Source organism: Pygoscelis adeliae, unplaced genomic scaffold (genome assembly GCF_000699105.1).
Source record: "Pygoscelis adeliae isolate BGI_AS28 unplaced genomic scaffold, ASM69910v1 Scaffold61, whole genome shotgun sequence".
NCBI lineage: Eukaryota > Metazoa > Chordata > Aves > Sphenisciformes > Spheniscidae > Pygoscelis > Pygoscelis adeliae.
Genome location: NW_008824010.1, coordinates 570,286 through 591,320, shown reverse-complemented (window position 1 = coordinate 591,320; position 21,035 = coordinate 570,286). Strand labels below are relative to the sequence as shown.

At 41.2% G+C, this 21,035-nt stretch overlaps 1 protein-coding gene across 1 annotated transcript in view; it reads left to right on the top strand.

The window, feature by feature from the left end:
• LOC103918978 (protoheme IX farnesyltransferase, mitochondrial) overlaps nt 1–21,035 on the top strand; it is a 105,325-nt gene that overhangs the window by 62,325 nt on the left and 21,965 nt on the right. Inside the window, exon 5 of the mRNA XM_009326417.1 lies at nt 9,252–9,322. Coding sequence (XP_009324692.1) covers nt 9,252–9,322 — 71 coding nt within the window. The remainder of the gene's footprint in view (nt 1–9,251; nt 9,323–21,035) is intronic.

Here is a 21,035-nt window from a genome sequence, read left to right as displayed (position 1 = left end):
TTAAGCACTTGCATTGGGCAGCAGAAATACTTCACCAAGAGTTCCCAAGTAACAACTTTATTCCACCACAGGAATTTGTCTAAGCCATCTTCAGTATCAGATTTTATCTGCAGTATTGCTCAAAGCAGCTGCACTGTGTCCAGAGGACCTGGCCTTGTGTATTTTAGGACATATAGTAACCTAAACCAGATACTGACCTTGTGCAATTCCTATCTTCAGCGAAGAGATTGTTATTTGAAGTTTTGTTTGTTTTTTAAATTATACGTTGCACTCATGGCATGCTGGCGTCGTGACAAATATGATTTAATGCAAAGGAATCTCTTTGAGAAAATGGCTTTGTAAAGTGATTCGGAATGTAATTTGGTAGGCATAAAGGTGGTATTTTTCTTCAACTCTAATACTGGTTCCTAAAAACATATAGAAATAAAATAGTTCCTGAAGAGCAGAAAGGATGTACCTCTGTATCTGACATCTACTTATAATTCATCGTTAAAAACTTGCAAAAATCCTGCATGGGTAGGTGACGGATTTGGGGTGGTCAGAGTCCGGTTGTTGAAGTGTGCGTGGGTATGTTAAGTTTTCCCTTATTATTCCAGGGCAACACAATGCTTAGAGATGAACGTTGCTTCGTTGCTTTATCTCCATGAGCCTGGACAGAGAGAACAGCGTAACCCCTAAATGGGAGACTCACCGTTGTGTTGCTGCTTCTGTCTTGGCGTACGTGGTGCATCAGCTCAGCGGCGGGAGCTGAGTCACAGCTTCACCCTTTCCCGCTCCTGTTTTCATGTCCAGGGTGACCTGATCCAGTGACACAGATCAAAAAATGAAAAGATCCAGAGGAAAACTAGTTATTTTTTTGGCCAGATCAGGTCGTTCTGTGGGTGCAGTTGGGTCAGCACAAGGGAAGGGCACGAGGTGTTTATCTAACTGGGGACTCAGACCTGAAACACATTTTTTAGCAATTTTCATTTTAAGATGAAAAGGAGGAGCCAAATGGTGACAAAGTCCACGTCCAAAAGAAAAGGATGGGAAGGCATTCAGTGCAGTACGTCCTGCGCTTTGGAAATTGCTCCCTTTGGTTCAGAGAGCCCAGACGCGTTGGTGGGCAAGTGGTAGCACAGTGCCCTCCTGGAGGTGGGGCTGGAGGAAGGCTTGGAGTAGGGAGCATTTGTTTGTGGATGCATTAATTGTGTGCTAAATAAAAAGGACTTGTTGGTGGTAAATATTTAATATTATTAGAAGCCTTTGGCAGCTGGCCAGAAACCAGTATTTCTTCCCGTGAAAGCTATTTTTCCAAGGTGGATCACGTAAGGTGAAAGCCTGTCTGCGGTATCCAGCTTGCATTTCCCCTAAAGCCGTTGCTGACCTCCGTGAGGCCTCGGGAATACGCTATTTAGGTGGCTCTCGATGTCAGCAGTTTTCAAGATTGAACAGCTTATAAAATAAGGGCCTGAGTTTATTTTTGTCATTATTTCATTTTTGTTACAATATCATCTTAGCAAAATATGATTTTAGTGGGAAGAGCAGGGCTCATCGGTGGTCACCCAGCCTGCTTTCTATTTACCAAAACAGGAGATTTACATTTTTTCTCCCATTTCAAGGCTTGGACATCATGTGCATTAAAAAAAAATGAGATGGAACAAGCTTTTTTTTTTTTTAATGCATTGGTGCTAGCAAATTTGATTCAAAGATGAAGACAAGAAAAATGTTGCATGTAGGAGTAAAGCAGCTGAAGTAATTTGGTGCAAATGCCCTATTATTTCATTCAAAGTTATTCACACAACTGAAGACCGCATGTAGTCCTTAATTATCTTTTCCTACTTCATTAATTCCTTGCTTACTGCAGCATGCTCAGACACAGGCGTGCGTACCCAGGGTCTTTCCTTCCACCCTCACTTCTTTTACCCAGGTGAATGCCACAAGCGCATCCACACCTGCAGTGACAGCGGTTCATCCAGCTGTGCTTCAGCAGTTACAGGCGTCGTGTTTCAGGACGCGTCCGTCATCCTCACCTCCATCCCGACCCCTCATCGTCGTGACGGGACCCGCGGATGGAGCAGCAGTAACGAGGCACCCTGGTATTTGGACCGTATTGCTTTGACACTCCTGAGTGTTAACACGGTCGTGCGCTTTTCAAGCTCCTTGTAATGGTACTTCTGATATCGCCGAAGGATATTGTTTGGCCAAAGTGCTGATGAAGAGGCCACTAAGCTGCAGGAGTTTAATGACCGCTTGTTTTGTTGGTCAGACCCACTAAAAGGATTTGGATGAGCTGAAAACAAATAGAGAGCAGCGTGCCAAGGGCTCTGGGCACTGCTGCCAGCTAAGTGCACTTAAATACTAAGTGCAATGAAAAACCTAAAATAAAAATCTCAGTTTTGGGGGCAGTGGATGTCTCTGGGAATCACTAGAAAGTCACACACTTGTAAGTGGTCAACGAAATAGCAACATGTCATCTCTTGAGCGCTTAAAAGCAGAGCCCGCGTGGCAGGTCGTTAATCTGAGGGGACAAATCAGTGCTAATTGAAGTCTGTGAGTCTTTGCATTCTCCATCCTGAAAATATGTTTCTGAAGTGACAGGTATCAACATTTTCTTTGCAACTGCCTCCTGTTCTCTTCCCTGTACACAGCAATGGGCTTCTAAACACTGGCTAACAAGAAGAATGTGTCTTTAGTGGAAGCTTTTAAAAAAAAATTAATAAATTATACTGTGGCAGCTGCTTTACCTGGCAGGTCTTTCTCGGGTTCGCCGGGACATGACAGTTTTGGGGTTTAGCTGCCCTTCTGTATCTGTAAGTAACATTGTTCGGGCTTGCATCAATCTCGTTTTTAATTAGAATCCTCTTTGAAATGGAAAATATTAAAGCAGATCTATAGCTAGACTGGGAACTGCAGAGCCAGAGGGTTTTCAGATACTGCCATTAAAAAAAAAAAAAAGAAAAAGAAAAAAAGCCATTTCTAATCCTTAAAATATTTGCCTGGCTTTATTTTCATATCTTGAAGACAAACAGGTGCTGTGTGCCCTTTATGATTCTCAAATATACAATCTCCAAGCCAGCAATCTCTAAAGCCTTCCCTTGTTTGTACAATTAGGGTGGGATTTTCAGAATCACTCAGTGTTGGTCTGTCTCTGCTCTCATTGAAGTCAAGCTGCCGTTGACTTCAGTGAGAATAGTGTTAGATCAGCACATGAGTGCTTTTGAAAATCCTTCTCTTTGCCTTTTTTTTAGTCACATCTGTGTACAATTGAATAAAAAGACCTTTGTAATATGCTTTAATTATTCTTTGTTGTTTTCATATAAAAGTGATTGAAAGGAAACCAGAAGAAAACCTATAATAATAATCTTGACTTTGATCTTATTTACCATAAATTATATGTTATGTTTTTCTTCTCCTTTTATGTAATTATATATTACTGTATCACAATGTAAGATAAATCACTGAAAACATGAGGAGTAGAAATAATTAGGTAATATGGAGGGGAAGAGCACTCACTAAGGAAGGGACTTGACTCTTTGTGGCCTGATGGGTTTCCAGTGCTGCTTATAGCAACTTCTCTTTGAGCGCATGAGAAAATCGGGATACTTTACGTGAAAGGCTAGTGCTAACACCTGATGAATTTAGAAGCCGCATGGCCAGCTGTGAGGAGCGGCTTTGTCGATGTCACCTTCCCAGGATACCTCAGGTTATTGTCCAGGTATCCGGACTCCACTCTGCCACTGCACTCTCCACCTAGTTTTGGTCCACCCGCTCCTCCCTGACTCATGCGCCTTTTTGGTTTCCAGCGTGTGTTTCAATGATGGTTCTGGTTAACTGCTTGCTCTTTGGCAATACCAAAGAAAACCAAAGAGGATCAGAGCTTACTGTAGCACAGGGGAAATTGGAGAACCCCAGAAGCATCTAATTCAACAAGACCAATATTTGCAAGACTTGCCCTATACAGCCCAGTTTCACCCCTGGCTGTAGACATTCAGTGAAGTGCTCAAGTGGGGAGTCCAGTTGTACTGGTCGTTATTTGCATTGTGCTAAAAATGTTTGCTTGGGTCTGTAGCAAGAGGTTGTAGCTGAGGAAAGGCTTTGGCCACCACCTGCACCCATCCCCGTAGCTCGTCTCCACCTCCCCAGTGCGGTGCAAGACATGGAGGATTTTGGAGACCAGCAGCACTTCAGTGCAGGAGGAGGTGACTGCTATTTGGCAACAGCCTCATCTTCTCATTCACCCATTAGTGCCATAGATTCACCTGAACTGCCCTTCAGGGAGTCTTCGGAGAGAAAGAAATATATCCAGAGGGCCATTCTGCTGCCAAAGAGCACATGGAAGCCTGCTCAGATGCAGGGATGGTTTTGCGATGAGAAGACCTCTGAGTTGCCTTGAATTAAATTGTCTTTTAATAGCGGGGTTCCACTCCGTCTTTAGACTCATGGGATTATCGGTTCTGATGTAAATATGTGTTTAGCATTACAGTAAAATGTTATGTCAATACATGGAAGACCGGTTGCCCATTTCAGCCACCGCTGTTTCCACTATGTGTCACAGATTAGAGCTGGCCCTGGACAGGGGCCAGGCTGGTGCTTGCTATGCTCTAAATCCAAAGTGGTATACGAGAGACGTTTACTAGTCTAAGTGTGGGTGACCCGTTTGATAAACTATGTGACGTGTTGTTCCTCTTAATGCACTCTATTTACGTTTTTGTGTGAACAGGAGTAAAGGTATTGAACTGTCATAATTCAGTAGTTAAAATCTCTCCCGCAGGAATGACCACGGATGGCAAACGCAGCATGTGCTCAGGGCTTCCCGTCCGCTCCGCTGGCTTAATTAACTGCAAATAGTCAGGCAACTGTCTTTGAAAACTTAATAGGTGGTGTCGGCATTTAACTGATGATACGGAAGAAGCGAGAGGGCGTCCTGTAAAGGCAGGGGATGCCCTCTCGCTCTTTCCGTATCACCTTAGCCCTCGAAGTGCCAGCGTAGCGTAATGCCATCTGCATCTGCAAGGTGATGCTACGGGAGTCTTGGCTGCGTCCAAATAGAATAATTAATCTATGTCTCCCCCAGGAAGTCTGAATGATTAGCTACCCTCTGCATTCACTGCTGTTCCCAGGAGGTGGCTTGAAGAAATTAAACAATCTTTAACGTTTCACTTAAAAATAAAGTGGAAACCAATATGAAGAAGCTGAAGGAAAACAAACCATGAGTGTAAATAGCTATAAGCAGTAATGTGACAGCTAATCTAAGAATTGTTAGATGTTTAAGATATAATTACTGTATATTAACTAGATGAGATCTACACAGAGTCTGATGAGCCTGCCAGGGAGATAAACCACAACGTACTAGCTGGCCTGATTTATTTTTTTTTCCATCATCATGTTTTAAATGTTCATGCATACTGATTAAAATTTAGGTTAGAGTCTTGAAAGCTGTTGCCAAGTTTTGTCACTCAGCGATTTTTGGATGCTGTAGGTTTAACCCTCTGTCTGTTCTTTTGATGGCTAGCTTCCCAAATACCTAGGGCAGATAATATTCTGCCTTGTCCAGCTGAACTGATGCATTCAGACTTCCTGAAAAAGCCTCCTGAGTGCTTCTAAAATATTTGTTTATTCAGGATTCATATTACTGAATTTACTGTTTGCTAAAACAGGCTGTACTGTGTTGGCCTGGCATGAGATAATATGTTTGAGTTCGCTCTTTTCATTCCTATGGAATGATATTTGAGATGCACATTTTTTTGATTTTTTCCTAGAATATCAGGGGAAAATAATTTCAAGTGGAGAGAGAATTTTTCTGAACATCTGGGAGCAAAATGGGAAAAGTTTTGATAAATGGCATCTTGCTGACATGTAATAGCAACTAGCTCAGTGAAAGAATCTGGGGCATTGCAAATAAAAGGATTTTTCTTAACTGTGGTTCAATCGGATATGTAGTTTCGTGCGTACAGTTGACAGTAACAGATTATTCAGTTTGTCAGATTTTAAAAAGCGAAAAAATTCAGACTTAAGTCATGCAGTAATCTTAATTTTGGGACCAGCCGTGTCTGTTTACAACAGAGACTGACGTTTTTTGACTACTTAACTCAGCAGAGAAGTTTCTTGTTCAAAATTTATATTCTATTCGGGATGAACTACAACATTAAATATATGGAAATATTTCATACAGTGATTATGGTATTGTCAGGTTATACTGATAATCGCATAAGTTTAAATTCTTTCAACAGTGTTGAACGTCCAACTGTTCTTCATTTCAGTCATTTTATGTTTGAGACACACTGAGCTTAAAACCTGTCTGTTATTTTGATTTTATCCATCGCACACGGAATACCTTTATCTGTAAGCTTAAATACTCCCAAATGAGCCCGAATCTCCTCCCATGCACAAATTTAAACTGGAAGTAAGCTCACGGCAGTCAGACTTTGCAAATAGAAATAAAGGGAAAATTGTGTGTTTAAAAACAAAGCAAAACTGAGCGTAGCTCAAAATATTTTCCGGTGAAAATACTTTGGCTGTGTAGAATTTTTCCCTTGTATTGCTCTACCAGTCTGATGTCAAATTACATTTTTTCTTCATTTAACATAATTGTCTCTGAAATGTAACAGTGAAACAAACCATTAGCAAAATGCTGAGCTGTCAGAAGCAATCACTGGTTTCGGATCCAAACGGGGCGCTTGCCCTTCTCCGAAGGTACTCGTTGCGGTTTCCTGTCGAGGTTCTTTGTGAACCATCCGGCGCTTCAAGGGCAGCGTGGTAGCCATGCGGATCCGACCCGTCCCTCTGAAGCGAGCTGCCGGGGCTCCGTGGGTTGGGGCTTGTAGCTGCTCCATAGACTCCGCTGGTGCTTTTCTTCTAACCCAGCTTCGGTTGTAGCTGGGAGTGACCATTGCCACTGCAGATCAGGCATAACAAACAGAGGATGAAAAATAACCTATTAGCTGACTGTCGAAAAATAAATAAATGACTTGCCTTGTACTGTACCAGAATGCTTTGACAAAGTGAAAGACGTATAAACTAACCCTTTTTCTTCCTGAAAAGAAAAGAACCCTTTTCTTCCATCCTCTTTCGCATGAGTAACTCTTGGCTGAGCAGCCTGAGTTTGCTTCAGGAATATCGATAGTAAAACTGGAAGGCTTTGAGAGGCGGTAGGAATTGGGGGTGGGTCGGGTGCTCCATCCAATTGCTCCGGATGGAGGCTTACCAAGAGCAAACCACCTCAAGGCTGCGTAGCCCCAGCCTGCTCCACTGCGTGGATGGAGGTGAGAAGTTTTAGTGAATTGGGTGTGAACTGGTAATAAAGAGCTGTGTTGATGATTTCAATTCCCATGCTTTTATATTTCTTAACTTTTGAGCATTTAATCTGCAGCCTTTAACACAAACCAACAAATGCAGGATTCCTCCCCTGCAGAACCGTGGTAGTTTTTGGATCCATCGTGGACAAACTGAGGACTTTAACGTGCAGCACAGGCTTCAGCCGAGGTGGCAACAGTAATTCTCCATTAATTTGTGTTGGCCAGCCACTAGAGGGGGACAAGGCAGCCGCTTTTCCAGGGGGTTTCACAGCTGCTGGCTGGCAGGGGGGAGGGCAGGTTTGGGGTCCCCCAGCCAGTACCCCCTTGCCGGCTCTACTGCTGCTGCTTCCTCGACCTTCTCCCCTCTCCTCCCTGCCACCCGCCCGAGTCTCGTTCTTTCCCAGGTTTGGACAGTTTCACAAGCATGGCAAAACATGAAGATGATGCCTGCTGCCAAATTTCTTGTCTTTAGAACATACTGTTAGCAAGTTTTCTTTAAGCAGGATAACTTTAGCGTGTGGGCTTGAGCACGTGCACGCACTCACTCTCACTCATATGCATGAGGATTTTTTTATAACCTCATTCCTGGGAATGGTTAAAACTGTTGGGAAGATGATTCAACCTGAGGTTAAAAACATCACCACGAATGGAGAATATGGTGGGCCGTGTTAGGCAGGATGATCCCTGCCGCGCTTCCAATATGTAGGAGCAACAGCAGGGGTTCCCAAATTGTTACGTAGTCATTACTTCAAAGTAATAGATGGGGAAGGTGGTTCCTGTAGTCTCTGTGTGCCTGTAAATGAAGCGTCTTTCCCCGATGTGCACCTGTAGGGCTCTGATGGGGTCCCTGCTGCTCCCCATGTCCCTCTCCGCTGGCGTTCCCTGGGGAATGCAGCCCTGTTAAGTAGTAAGGCCAGTAACATGGCACTGTCAAAATGAAGATGTTTGTTAATTTTGTCTTCTGTTGTGTGAAAGGTTACATCAGCTTGCTGGAATAACATGGGTTTTATCATACAGTCATTTATCATATAGTCACCTTAAATCTGTCTGCAGTTTGACTATACTGAGCTTACTGTCAGTCTGAGTGTTTGAAATCATGATTTGTTATGGTACTTCTCCTACATATTCACCATAATTGGGATCCTACCCCAAAACCTCAGACATAACGTCAGTAGAAAATATTCTTTCTATAAATACATACTACTCTTTTTATAAATAAATGTATGCTTATTATTTTTATTTTGCACACGTAAAACTAAACGGCTTTACAGTTTGCTGTGTGGCAAAGCACATTCAGCTTTTCCAGTAACATTCTTTATAAAACAGATCATACAAAAGCCTGCAGGAATTCCTAGCGTGAAGATAGTGCTGCCTGAATTTTCCCATAGGTGGTGTTTGAAGTCAAATTGGGTTGTGACATTAAATAACACCATATGGTGTGTTCATTCCCTGCTGCTAGAACTAGATGCTCAGTGCAGTTTCAATAGCATTTTACAAGAGTTGATTGATTTTGGGGTGGGTTATAGGTTCTCAGAAGTTAGATGATCTTGAAAAAAATTTAGTGTTTGTCTTTTAAATACCAGAAGCACAACATTTGCAAGAGCTGTTTGTATTAATATAAAACTGGGGGCAGGGCTGTATGTATGTGTATATATAATCATGTGCATATAAAAGCTGTGTCAAACCTGTCGAGAGCAGAACTTGGAATCAATCTCTACTTCAAATGATTAACTTTTGGGGACTTGCGCAAACTATTTTTGTCCTCCAGGTGATTTTCTTTCTAAGGGGATGCCAAAAGCGTTAATGCAGACTATCAAAGCTCCGTAAAAGGAGTTTGCTATTTTCGTTGTATTTCTGAACCTTCAAAAATAGAGATTAAAGCACCTGCAGATGCAGACAGTACATTCCACGCATGGCGTGCTTTCTGGCATCCTTTCATTTTGATTCTTCCCTTTTTTTTTTCTCTTATTACAGTTCTTTGAGGTTCCGTTTGACTCAAATATGAACAGGACAAAAAACAGACCACTGGTGCGAGGACAGATCAGGTAAGGCTATGCACACCTGCTCCGGCTAATGAGAAATGAGTCTTCACATTGCTTTTATCTATCTCCAAGCTTCTCTCTCTCTTCAGATGACGAAAAATAGCAGTTTAAGACAAAAGACTTAAGAAAGAAATGCACCTCTCTGTTCTTCGATATTTCTTCATGTTTATAACTTTCATGTGAGGAGTTTGGGTAATCAGCTGTCCTCTAAAATACTGAATTTCTCAAGGCAGCAGAATTTCCACTTGTGTTGTGTATTTCTTCATGTATGACGACTACGTGCATGGCGTGGTAGCACGCCGTTATGTCCCACTGAAATTTTGTATTAATTTATACTAACAAATCTTCAAAATTTCACATGTAAGAACAAACACAAAAGCGTATATTGTTTTTAGTAGTCACATTTATCTGTTGGATCACAAGCATTCATTTGAATCTCCCGGCAGGGGTATCTGCAACTCTTTTTTTTTAGTGGTTTTGTAAGGCACCATGTTGTCTTTGCCTTTTCTACATGTTTAGCGTAAAGCTGGGGTGAAAACTCACAATGGTGGCACCTTATGAAAATAAAGTTAAAATTTGTCATCATTTAGTTTATCATCATCCATAAGTAAATCCCCCCCCAAAAAAAAGTCCTGTATTAGCATAGAAATTCCCTTAAAAAAAACCCAGAAGTCCTTCATTCACTCTGTTTTCTGCATTATATACCAGTTTAGGTTCTCAAAGGCTGTTTTCCAGCTAAAAAAGCAAAGTGAAAAAGAACATCAACAAAAAACTCTAACTTATTTGCAAACTAAAACTGAAGGCCCAATTCATAAATGATTCAACAAACAATTTTAGTATTGCATTTCCATGATTTGTGCCAAGGATTATTTATAACAAAATTATGTTTTCCCTTAGGCTTCCGCGAACAGTTGGTCCTATTTATTTCTGTGTTTTATCCATCACCTTTGGAGGACTGAAAAAAATGTGATGGATGAAATTACAAGAAAATTGAGACAAAATAGTAAAGTGAACCTTGGGGGTAAATCCACTCTCATTGTAAATAGTTAGAGCGCTTCAATAAACTTGTTCTGATTTGTTCTCGAATATGGTGCTAATTACAGAATACTGACTTGAGTTAATTTTATTTAAAAACATATTTTAGGGACCACTGCAGTGAGAGCATCTGTTGTACATACAGTAAGTCAGCCTTAATTGTGCAGTTCAGGGGAGCTGCACTTCTGCTCCACTTGCATGTGGTCCTTCAGCCCTGGAAGACGGAACACTTGTTGGGAAGAAAGATGATGGGGGGATTTTATTTTTTTTTTAATATCATAGTCTACTATGTTTGCAGTGTTTCTGGAGTCAAAAATATAGCTAGGAAACTTTCTGTCAACTTTTGATTCATAGAAAGCAATTTGTTTTAGAAGTTTCCAGTGTCCTTAAACGAACTTCACTGTCATCTGAATGCACCACAGATTGGCAAAACCATATTTAACGGATTTTCTTACTTCGCCCCCCCTTCATATTTGCTTTCACCACAAAATGGTAATGTTGGGGACTTCGTGTAATCACTCATCAATCTATCTACCTGACTGTCAACAGCTAATTTAAAGTTCTTTAAAGTGTCACTTACCTTGAATAATGCCGGTCTTGTTCCCTGTAGACTGTTGAACATGCAGACCTTGACTGGGGTTATTTCTTCTGCGGTGTGCCAGAGGAGAATAATCCAGTGCAAGTGATCTAACCTTGTTATATTTTGCCACATATTCCCTGGTGTTCCTTGAACTCTTTCCTTCCTGGCTGATTAAATAAAACCCTTAAATGGTTATGCAAAAACTAGTCAAAAACAGACTAGACAGAGACAGATAAATTGTATGTAAGAGACTGGTGTCTTGGCTCTGGGAAGGAATCCAGAGAGCTTGGGGTATGTACAGAGTTCTTGCCCAAAATTTGTCTGACATTTGAGTTTTGACATTTTCTTCTCTTTAGCTGCTTCATATCATGAAATGTTTGGTGCTTTTTTAATTCTGCTGTGTTACAGTATCTGTGATACCCAGTGCAAACAAGTCATCATTTTACAATCCGCCTTCATTTGCACTGTTTGTAAATATATTGTGATTTTCTCTCTTCCTTTCCTTTTTATTTATTCCACATAGTCCTTGTTACAGAAGTATAGGTAGCAGAGTCGTACCAGTTTTTGTATGGTCCCGTCCTGAGCTTGAGATCCCTTTTGAAGAGTGAGAAGGTTGGTAACTCTCCATCATGTTGGCTCACTGCACCTCCTTGGAAAGGCTTTCGATGGTGGCTTTGATGCCAACTTCTGGCCACTGAGAGACTGCACTAAGACCAGTGACATTTTTTATAGAGATTGTGGCATCACGAAGACAATTCTTAGACGCTTTGAGCTTGGGCCAGCACCAAACTGGTAACTCCCAGTGAGAGGTCTTTGGTGTTACTGAGTCATCCAGACCCTGGATGAGCTGGCATCTCTATTTTAGATGAGCTAATTCATGGAGCTGGCTCATTAGGAAATGTTATGCCGTTGTAGAGAAATCATTCCCGTGTGTTTCACTTTGTGGCCTCCATTTGCAGCTTCAGCCCCAAGTTTAGTTAGGTTTAAGATCAGCTGTCAGTTCTAACTGACCTTGCTTCCAGCATTTCTCCCCTTCCTTTCTGCCTGAAGCCTTTACTTTGAAAAAACAACATAACCCCCCCTATCTTGGCAACACTTGTGTGTGTTTATTCCCCTGCATACACATTCACGTGGCTCCCAAGTCCCCTCATCTGAGCCTTTTCTACAAGTTGCCTAGGACTTGCAGTTCCTCATCAGCGAGGAGCCTCAGTAGCTTTCAAAGAAATGCTCTGTGGCCAGGGCTGCACTGTGGAGTGTGAACGTTGTCACGGCCTCTGAGGTCTGGCTGGGGACAGAGTGTCATTATCTTACTGGTGACACTCAAGAAATGTTTAAGTTAGGCAGCTCTGGCCTGACCATCGCTCCAGGCAGCACCCTGTGAGCCAGGAGCCAGTTCTCCAAAGATCTCTGGAAGGACAGGATTTGGAAAAGCAATTTTCCTCCATCCTTTGTGAAGTCCTCTCCATATTGCATCAACTTTATGGCTGAAATAGTTGTCTAGAGACTTAATGTGCCCCTGCTATATATATTTTATATCATTTGGCCTGGGCCAAACCATACAGGCAATGACACGGAAGGATTCTGCAGAGCTGGGGTCTTCTGTCCATAGGACAAGAGTACATATACCTTATTTGCCAGCCCCAAACCTACCGCTGATGCCCCCAGGGAATCTTCTGGCACTGTTGCTAGATTTGTGCAAACAGCACCTGATAGTTCATTGACTGCTTGCTTTACAATGTCCTATTTAATTTGTAAGGCTCTGAAAAAAATGTTCCCTTTGAGCAATGAGACGTAACCATCCTTATTCTCTATTCAGAGAGTAATCAGAGACATCCTGTTGCAAAAATAACAAGAGTAGACCCAAACACAGCATGCCGCTAAATGCCATCCATCATTCCAGCCTGCCCACATGTCCTCCTCCCTCCTCTGACCCCTCAAGTCTTGTTTGGAAATAAAAACAGCTTGAGATGTTCTTCATACTTCGGCTGCAGTGTTAAACTCATTGAGTGTATTTGTGTTTTGCATTATTACAACAGCTGATATTATTTTTCCTGCTATGAATTGTTTTTATGTCATTGATGAGGAAAAATTTCATGTGCTCACACAACCTTAGATTCTACTGAAATGGCAGCAGCTTTTCCTGGTTTCCTGTTGAGTACGATTTATTCCCTTGCTTTTTAAGGTAATGGATTTAATTTTCCTGCAGATTAATTTAAATACATCTCTAGTATTAGCTGCAGTAGCTGAGTGAGCTAGGATGACAAGTGTCCTGCTCCATTATATTGTACAAAGTGATGGTTTTGATTGCCCTTCTACACAGAACTGCATACACTCTTGTTAAAAAGCGGCTGTTTTTATGAACTTACAGTACTGCTGGATCTGCTGTGCTAAGCACTCATAAAAAACTTAATAGTTGTACAGGAATAGTTTTTCATCTTAAAAAAAGTAAATCATCAAACAGCATGTTCTAAATAACTAATTCATGACCACGTAGACACCTTCCAGTTCTGCTCCTGCAGTATTTTATAATTTGCAACTATTCTCTGTACCGAGTCCTACAGCCTTTGGCTTTGGTCTTTGCAGGGGCTGCGGTGTCCGCCTGGGAGTGGGGCTGGGATTTCTCCTCGGTGTACCTCCAGGTTTCGTGTCGCCCAGGCCGTGGAGCATTGCACAGGCAGCAACAGAGAATGGTTCAAGTTGGAAGGGGACTCAGGAGAGCTGTAGTCCAATCTTCTGCTCACATCAGGGTCAGCTCTGAGGGCAGACCAGGTTGCTCCAGGCTTTATCCAGTCTTGTCTTAAAAACCTTCAATATGGGAATAATATGCTATGGAATTTAATTATATTCTCCTTAGGCAGAATATTTGCCCACTCAAGCTTGCTTTTCCTTGTGCATTTAAGAAGTGTAAGTCTGCTAACTTGGTAGAAGGCAGCACAATGCAGAGAATGCCTTGGATGCTTCCAAAAAAATGAATCTTCGTGTTGTTTAGTAAATACTTTTTCCTAGAATGCCATTAACCTCCTCACTTAGCAATGCACAAGGAGCTGTGTTCTGAATATGAGCTTCCTGCTTCTTACGGCCGCGGTTGATGGTTACTGCAATTAACGGAGACTAACGCTTTTCCTACTAGTTGACGTTTCTGAGTGGAGTGTTGAGTTTGGTTGGTTTAAACTATAAGCCAAACTCTTGAAGAATCAGACCAAAAAGAGCTCCTAAGCTAGCAATATTTCTCACTGACGGCTTGTATTTATGAACTGTAGTTACAGCTGCAAATATGTAAGTTGGATATTCATAAACTTACAGAAAATTGCAACATGTCAGACTTTCCCTATTTATTCAAAAGCGCATTGAGACTCAAGACTGGTTCTGTGTAAAGCTGAGTTTTCCACTCAGTTGCCTGTGGTAGACCTACTACTACAAAGTGTAACAAAAACAGTCCATGCGGAAAAAAAGTGTGTGTTTTAAAAAAAAAAAAATCCTCCTGTAATCACTGTTGATAACTCTGTGTAATTAGCTTGATTCTTTGCTTGCTAACACTAATGAAAATCAGGAACGTTTCTACTGATGTTAGTGGAGCTACGCTGATGTCAGTGAGAGGAAATCCATGTCTTCAGCTTATGCTGAAACCTGCATTAAGCGTTTAGCCAGCCCTGTTTTAAGCCAGCAGTTTAAAACCTCCCCAGGGTTTCAGTACAACTTCGGTTCCCATTTAAAGATCAGCCCCTACTTAGCTGATTGGTCTGCTCCCTTGGGTGGTCATTTCAGACAGGTTTCATTCTACTTAAGTTAAAGCAAATAAAACAAAAACTCCATAAATCTACAGTTCTTCAAGAATAATCATTTTTAAGAGATCAGATGCTCGTTCCCTGCAGGGGAACATTCCAATATTTTGTTTAGAAAATACCTCATTTTAAAGGGACTGCCCTGAGATCTTTTTGAATGATAAAAATGTTTCTTTTTTCAGTGGGAGGCTTTCCTCTTGTTTAAACAGGGCACAATTCAAAGCAGACACCACCACGGCAGCCTTTTCAAGCATTTTTTATCCTGCTTGTGTTCAGGCTTTATTATTTGAAAACAAGTAAATGCATTCCTTCCCCACCACCACCCTCCTGGCTTCCTTTTTTTTCCACCCTGTGTTTTCCAGAAGCTGTCATTGACTGTATTTGGTAAACAAGAAATTAAAAAGGCAGCTTTATATTTTTGACATGTACAATTGCTTGTAAAAATGTAGTTCTTGCCTTTTGAACAGCGGGGTATTTTTTTATTTTTTTTCTGGCATGGCCACGTCATGGAGAGGTGGGGGGGGGGGAGAAACCTTGAGGCTAAAACATAGTTTAATGAGAATAAAACCCACATCAAAGGGTGGACTAATGGAATGATATAATGCTTACTGTGTCACTTTCCCAAAGGGGATATGGATGACAGTACTTATATTTCAATTATCTATTCACTGCCTGCATAGGATGTTGATTAAATGGTTCTAAGGTATTAGAGTCCTTTTGTAGAATTCACAGAAAAATGGTGATACTGCACATTATCCTCAGATCAAAATGTGTATTAGCAGGAAATTATATAGCTCTAACTACATATATATTTTGTTTCTTAGGGCAATAAAGAGGGTTGTTTTAATAACTCTAACATTACATTCAAATTCGTCTCAGTTGAAACGAAGAAATTGCTAGCTATCCAGCTAGCGCCTTCAGCTCAGTCGTCCTGCCCGGACCTAATTCTGCCACGGCTCAAAGGAGACATTCCTTTGCAGGCAGCTCTGTTTGGTAAATATAAATCCTGCGGAAACACTTGACCCCTCACGCCTTGCTGCTTTTCAGTTCAGCCGAGGGGCCTTTACTGCCAAATTATTTATCCGAATCTTTAATTGCACGTGGGACAGTTGATAAATCGGAGTACGTTGTACATCACCCCACGTTAGGAAACATCCCAGATGCTCATGTATAAACCAGGAGTCACGGTGCATTTGGCTAAATAGCTGCTCCATCTGCTTGTGGGGAACGCTGCGGAGAAGTGATACGGGCTCCTAATGGAGTTGTCTTATCCTCTCATGTCAGCTCCTCGCCAGGGGGTAGAGCCCCGTGAGCTGGAGGGAGCCAAGCTATTGTACACTAATCCTTCCATCTTTGTGTCCGATAGGAACAGGCCTCTTGGCCATTAGTCGTAACCATTGACTCTTTTCTTTTTTAACTGACTAGTGATGAGTCATTTTCTTCAAAGGTGATGTTAAAGTGAGTTTTCCCTCTTATTTTTGCTTGTTTGTGCAGCATAAAGCTTGAAGCCCAAGATCCTTTCCCCAGCTTAACACAGTGTTCTCCTGGTGGCTCTTCTTCCCGTGTCTGTCAAACATTTCAGGTTCATGTTTGTAAATTTTGGCTTAATGCAGTCAAAATCCCCACACTTTGTTCCCTGTATTAGTATTGAACCTTATCTGGTTTAACCACAACAGCACCATTATTCAACATGTGCCAAGTGTTGTAGGAAATGTCACCGCTCAACAAGTCCATTACGGAGCTGCCTCTGATTAGAAGCTGCTATACCCTGAGATCTGTTTACAGTAAGTCATGTTAGAAGTGCATTTCTTTCTGTGAAGGACAGAGTTTATCATGTCTTATACAAGTTATAACTTACATGTTATCAACTTCGCAAGTCAGATATAAAAGAGGTTTTTCTTACACTTTAATTAGCTGCACTAACACAGATGCTTGCTCTCCAGTCTTTTATGACTAGAAAAGCTGCATTCCTGAGGTTGAGATATGTGGAGAACCTCTTTGATATGTTTTATTTAATTTTTTTTTGGCTAGGGACGTAGAATCACAAGAAATATTATATTATAAATCATGCTGTAAAGGAGCGTGAGCCACAGTGATTCATATTGCTGCCCGTGTGTGACAATAATTATGTTGTATTCATGCACTTTGATGGTATATGAAGGTTTTTTTTGTTTTTTTCAACCAAACATTTGTAAAATATAACTCCAGATGCTAACTGTAGATAAGCTACCAAAATAATAATGCAGAAATCCCACGACACAACCCTCCTCATCCTTTTCACCTCTCAGGTGAAACATAGCAACTACTTAAGAGCATGTTATAGCACATTAAAATTATATGAATATCAAATGCATGCTTGCAGTGTTGCAGAGGAATCTGCAGATAGGCAGGAAGGATCTGACTTAAATTTCAATTTGACAGGCTCATCTGCTTGATTGCTCTTCCACTTAATGGTGTCCAGAGCCTGATCCTCCTTCCACCGCAGACCATTGCTTCTTGTCCTGCTGTCTGTGGCTGTAGTGAATAACATTTCCTTCATTTTCGTTGCTCCTGGGAATGTATTTAGAGTCAGTGATCCTGTACCAAGAATGGCTGGACTCTCTCTTCTCTTTTTTTGAGGAACAGGTTGATAAATACTCTAGAACTTCAGTTTTCTCCATCTTAATGAGATGGAGAACTGGCCTGAGACTTCTTTACCCACTGCTTTCCAAATGTTGGCTGAGGGCTCAGCAGAAGCATGTGTTAGATTTAATCATTCTAAATCACAGAAAAATGTTTCTGGAGAGACCATATTATCCATCCTGTTTGTCAGCTGGTCTCTGGTTCTTAAATGAAGAGAGCACCGAGATTTTGAAATAAAATGAACGGATCACTTAACTGCCATGTTGTAGGGTTAGGTTTGTTAGGTTAAAGAGGAGGATTTAGTTTAAATATTATGGGGGACATTTTTCAAATTTACTGTAGGTTTGTCTTGTAAGCACTTTAAAAAAATATTTACATTTCCGTGACTTCAGGGAAGCTGTGAATATTATTATTCACCCTTTCACTTCTCCCTAACAAAGCCATATAACAAGGAGCGTGCTCATGCTCTGCAGGTTGCTTAGAGTTGTTACGATTAGCATTCTGGGGTGTATAGCAAACGTAATAAGAGCATAAACATTTTATAAGTATGGGTCCTTTTAATTTTTAATTTTTTACTTCAAGTGAAGTGACGAGGCCCAGTTGGAGCTCCTGCTTAATAACAAAGGGCAGGATAAAAAGTTTTATTTCTGTCTGAACGTGGTATTCGTAAACTGCAAGTCTCCCCAGGGTTTGCTGAGCTATCTCATCCCAAACCTGGGGTTGCTTTGGTCTCAGTCCTCCAGGCAGACTCTTGAACCCGTGAACAATGGAAGACCAGATCCTGGCATCATTTGTGCGGTGTTAGACTGGTAAAAATGAGAGCAGGATATGTTTAGGAGAAAGCTGCATGCTGAGGGTGAGGCTCCCGAGTTCTCTTTCTGGGGCTGAGTTGAAATTCCTCTTGTCTCATCTCAGCATACACGTTGTGTCTTTGTGGAAACTTTCAGCAAAATCAATTGAGCCAATTTTGATTTATGCAAGCATAAAAAAGAGAGATGCGTCCCTTTCAAGATGAAATTATTCTTTTAAATTAGCCGTGTTTGTTTATGATAGTTTTAAAGTCCCTTGCTCTGGCAGGGGAGACAGAACATCTGCAGCTCAGATTCTTGAGGAGCGAGGGGAACTAATTGCCTCCAATTTGGTTAAAATACAGTGTCGATTACGCTTTTATACAATAGCGATACACAGCCGTGACAGGGCAGCTTGGGCTCCATGCATGGGTTGTTTCTTCATTGGGAGAGAAATGAATTGACACAGACATGGGATATTTTATCCTAGTCCGTATTTATTTACACTAAGTACACTTCTGAACAAGTATATTAGATAGCAAAGCCAGAGCTGGGTTGGCAATTTAGCGCCAAAACTCAAGAAGGCAAGTCCATGACGAGACCCAGCCAACTATACGTGTTTATCCATCGCTGAGCTCCATATATGCCAAGTTCTCACTGTATGACATTCCTTGGGAGATTTAGACATCACTCATTGAATCCTGCCCCGTTTCCCTGCTGATGGTCCAGATGTCATTCAAAACCACATCCAGGTTGGTGCAGATGGGCCTGGCTGAGCCCTGTGGACAAAGGAGAGGTATTAGGGGCGATTCCTTTCACAGAGGTTTGCATTTTAAAGAGGTTTATTTGAGGTTCAGGTCTGTAAACTCTTCATCTGGAGACACAATGCTATGGTGTTGAACTCCTGATTTAAGTGTGCTTAAATGCTACCCATTAACCCAGCTCATTAGGCTTTTTGGGAGCACCTACAAGTTTCATACCTCCTCTTAACCCAGAGTTCCTCCTCAGCTCAGATTTTGTGTTACAACTTGGTTTTAGAACTTTTCCACTATTTTCCACACTATTTTTTTTACATTTGGGGAAAAGTACTGTCCAGTCTGAGATTATCAACATCTTTGTCATAGTTATTGCCAGAAACCAAATCACAAAAAGCCAGTTACAAAAACATAAGCAGGCAGAATTGCAACAAGTGTATTCTGGCAATCTTAAAAATTGTGGTAGTGTCATACCCAGTTAAAGGGGATTTGATATAAAATTCAATACTTGTAGTGCATGTAGAGCCTGATCGGCCACAGCAACACATTTTTGGGGATGAGATACCAGACACTGACAGAATGTAGATACTACTTCTTAACCTGTGAAGGCAAAGTTAAATAATTTCTTAAGGAAAAAAAAAAAAGACAAAGCTCCCCATTTGTTTGCACCTCCTAAAGGACGTCTTGTCAGTCTTCAGTGGTAAATGATAGACAAGCATGTATTCTGATATTTGGAGTGGATGGAGAAAAATTGAATTCCCAATTAAAAGTGTAATTTGGTTTCACGTTTTAGTTTTAAAATACGTCATCCTTCATCCCTTGTCATGAGTCATGAACTTTCTTGCATGACTGAGAGAAAATAAATGAATATCTATTAAGAGCTTTCTCTACATTTTTTCCCTTAAAATAGTACCATTTTAGCTCATTGATAGATATTGTTCTGTTTAATATAATTCTGGTACTTTGCAAGATTAAGCCTCAATCAGCAGGTTCTTGGGCTTTTCGTAATGTTCAGTCACAATGTACCTGTGGAAGATGATATCAAAAGTGAGAGCATGGGTTGCTTGTGTTTACTGAAGCTTCTGACTGATGCAGAATCAGATCTACATGAAAGAAATAAAGGAGTCTAGCAATATGTCCATTCGGCCAATGCTAAAGCTATTTTTTCCTTTTAATTGAAAAGAAATATCTCTCCTTGAGACTAATCCAATCTGTAATTGAAAGTTGTAGTTGAATATAAAAATATTTTGTCAGTCATGCTTTGCGTCCTTAAAAAAAAGATACGCTGCCTCAAAACTATACTCATTAAGGGTCATAATGCATCATCATGAAACCACTTTGATTTAAAATCTCAAATCTGAGTGTGGATGTTTTTTCTATCAGGTACATCCCCAGTCTGTCTGTAGGACTCTTCTGGAGTTTAATGTCTTTTGCAAAAAAACTAGAATCATTTTAGAAGAGTCATCAGCGATGAAGCTACTGATCCAGGCAATGCTGTTCCAGTTTCAGTTTCCATTAGTGGTGTTGTTATTACTATAGATCTTTTACAGCTGACAATGGTCATGAATATGGTTTTTATTACTAAATACATAAATATGCAGCCTGAAAGGATTTGTGTGGAAAGTTAAAATTTAATTTCACTGTTGGTAGATTGCCATCATTCAGTTGTCTGCCATGATTACTGATTGGTTTTGGATGCTCTGTGCCTTACTTTGAGCTTAGAAGCTGTATGAGTGGTTTTTTTAACCTCCCATCAAAAATAATTTCAGGGAAGCTACCGTTGCTATTAAGGGCAAAATGTGCCTTTTACAGCCTTCTGGCTCATTTTTTGCAGTCAGCTGACTCTACGGCACTTGCGCCAGCAGACGACCCCACTGCTGGTTTCAGGCATCTGTCCATCTGGGGAAGCAGAGCTGGAAATTACGCAAATGCAATCCAGATGTGTGCTTGACAGAGATGGGCCTTCTTCCCCATTACCTAAGTCACAGGAGCAGGAAGGTTTCTATATACTCATATGTTGTTGCAGTGCGTAACGTCCTCAGCTTCTTGTGTCTCTACCAAGTGGGATGGGATTGCCTGGTGGAACTGCTGGACTTGATGGCCTTCCTTAATTTTCTTGGTGGATCTCTAAAAGCTGCCGAGGAGGGTTCAGCA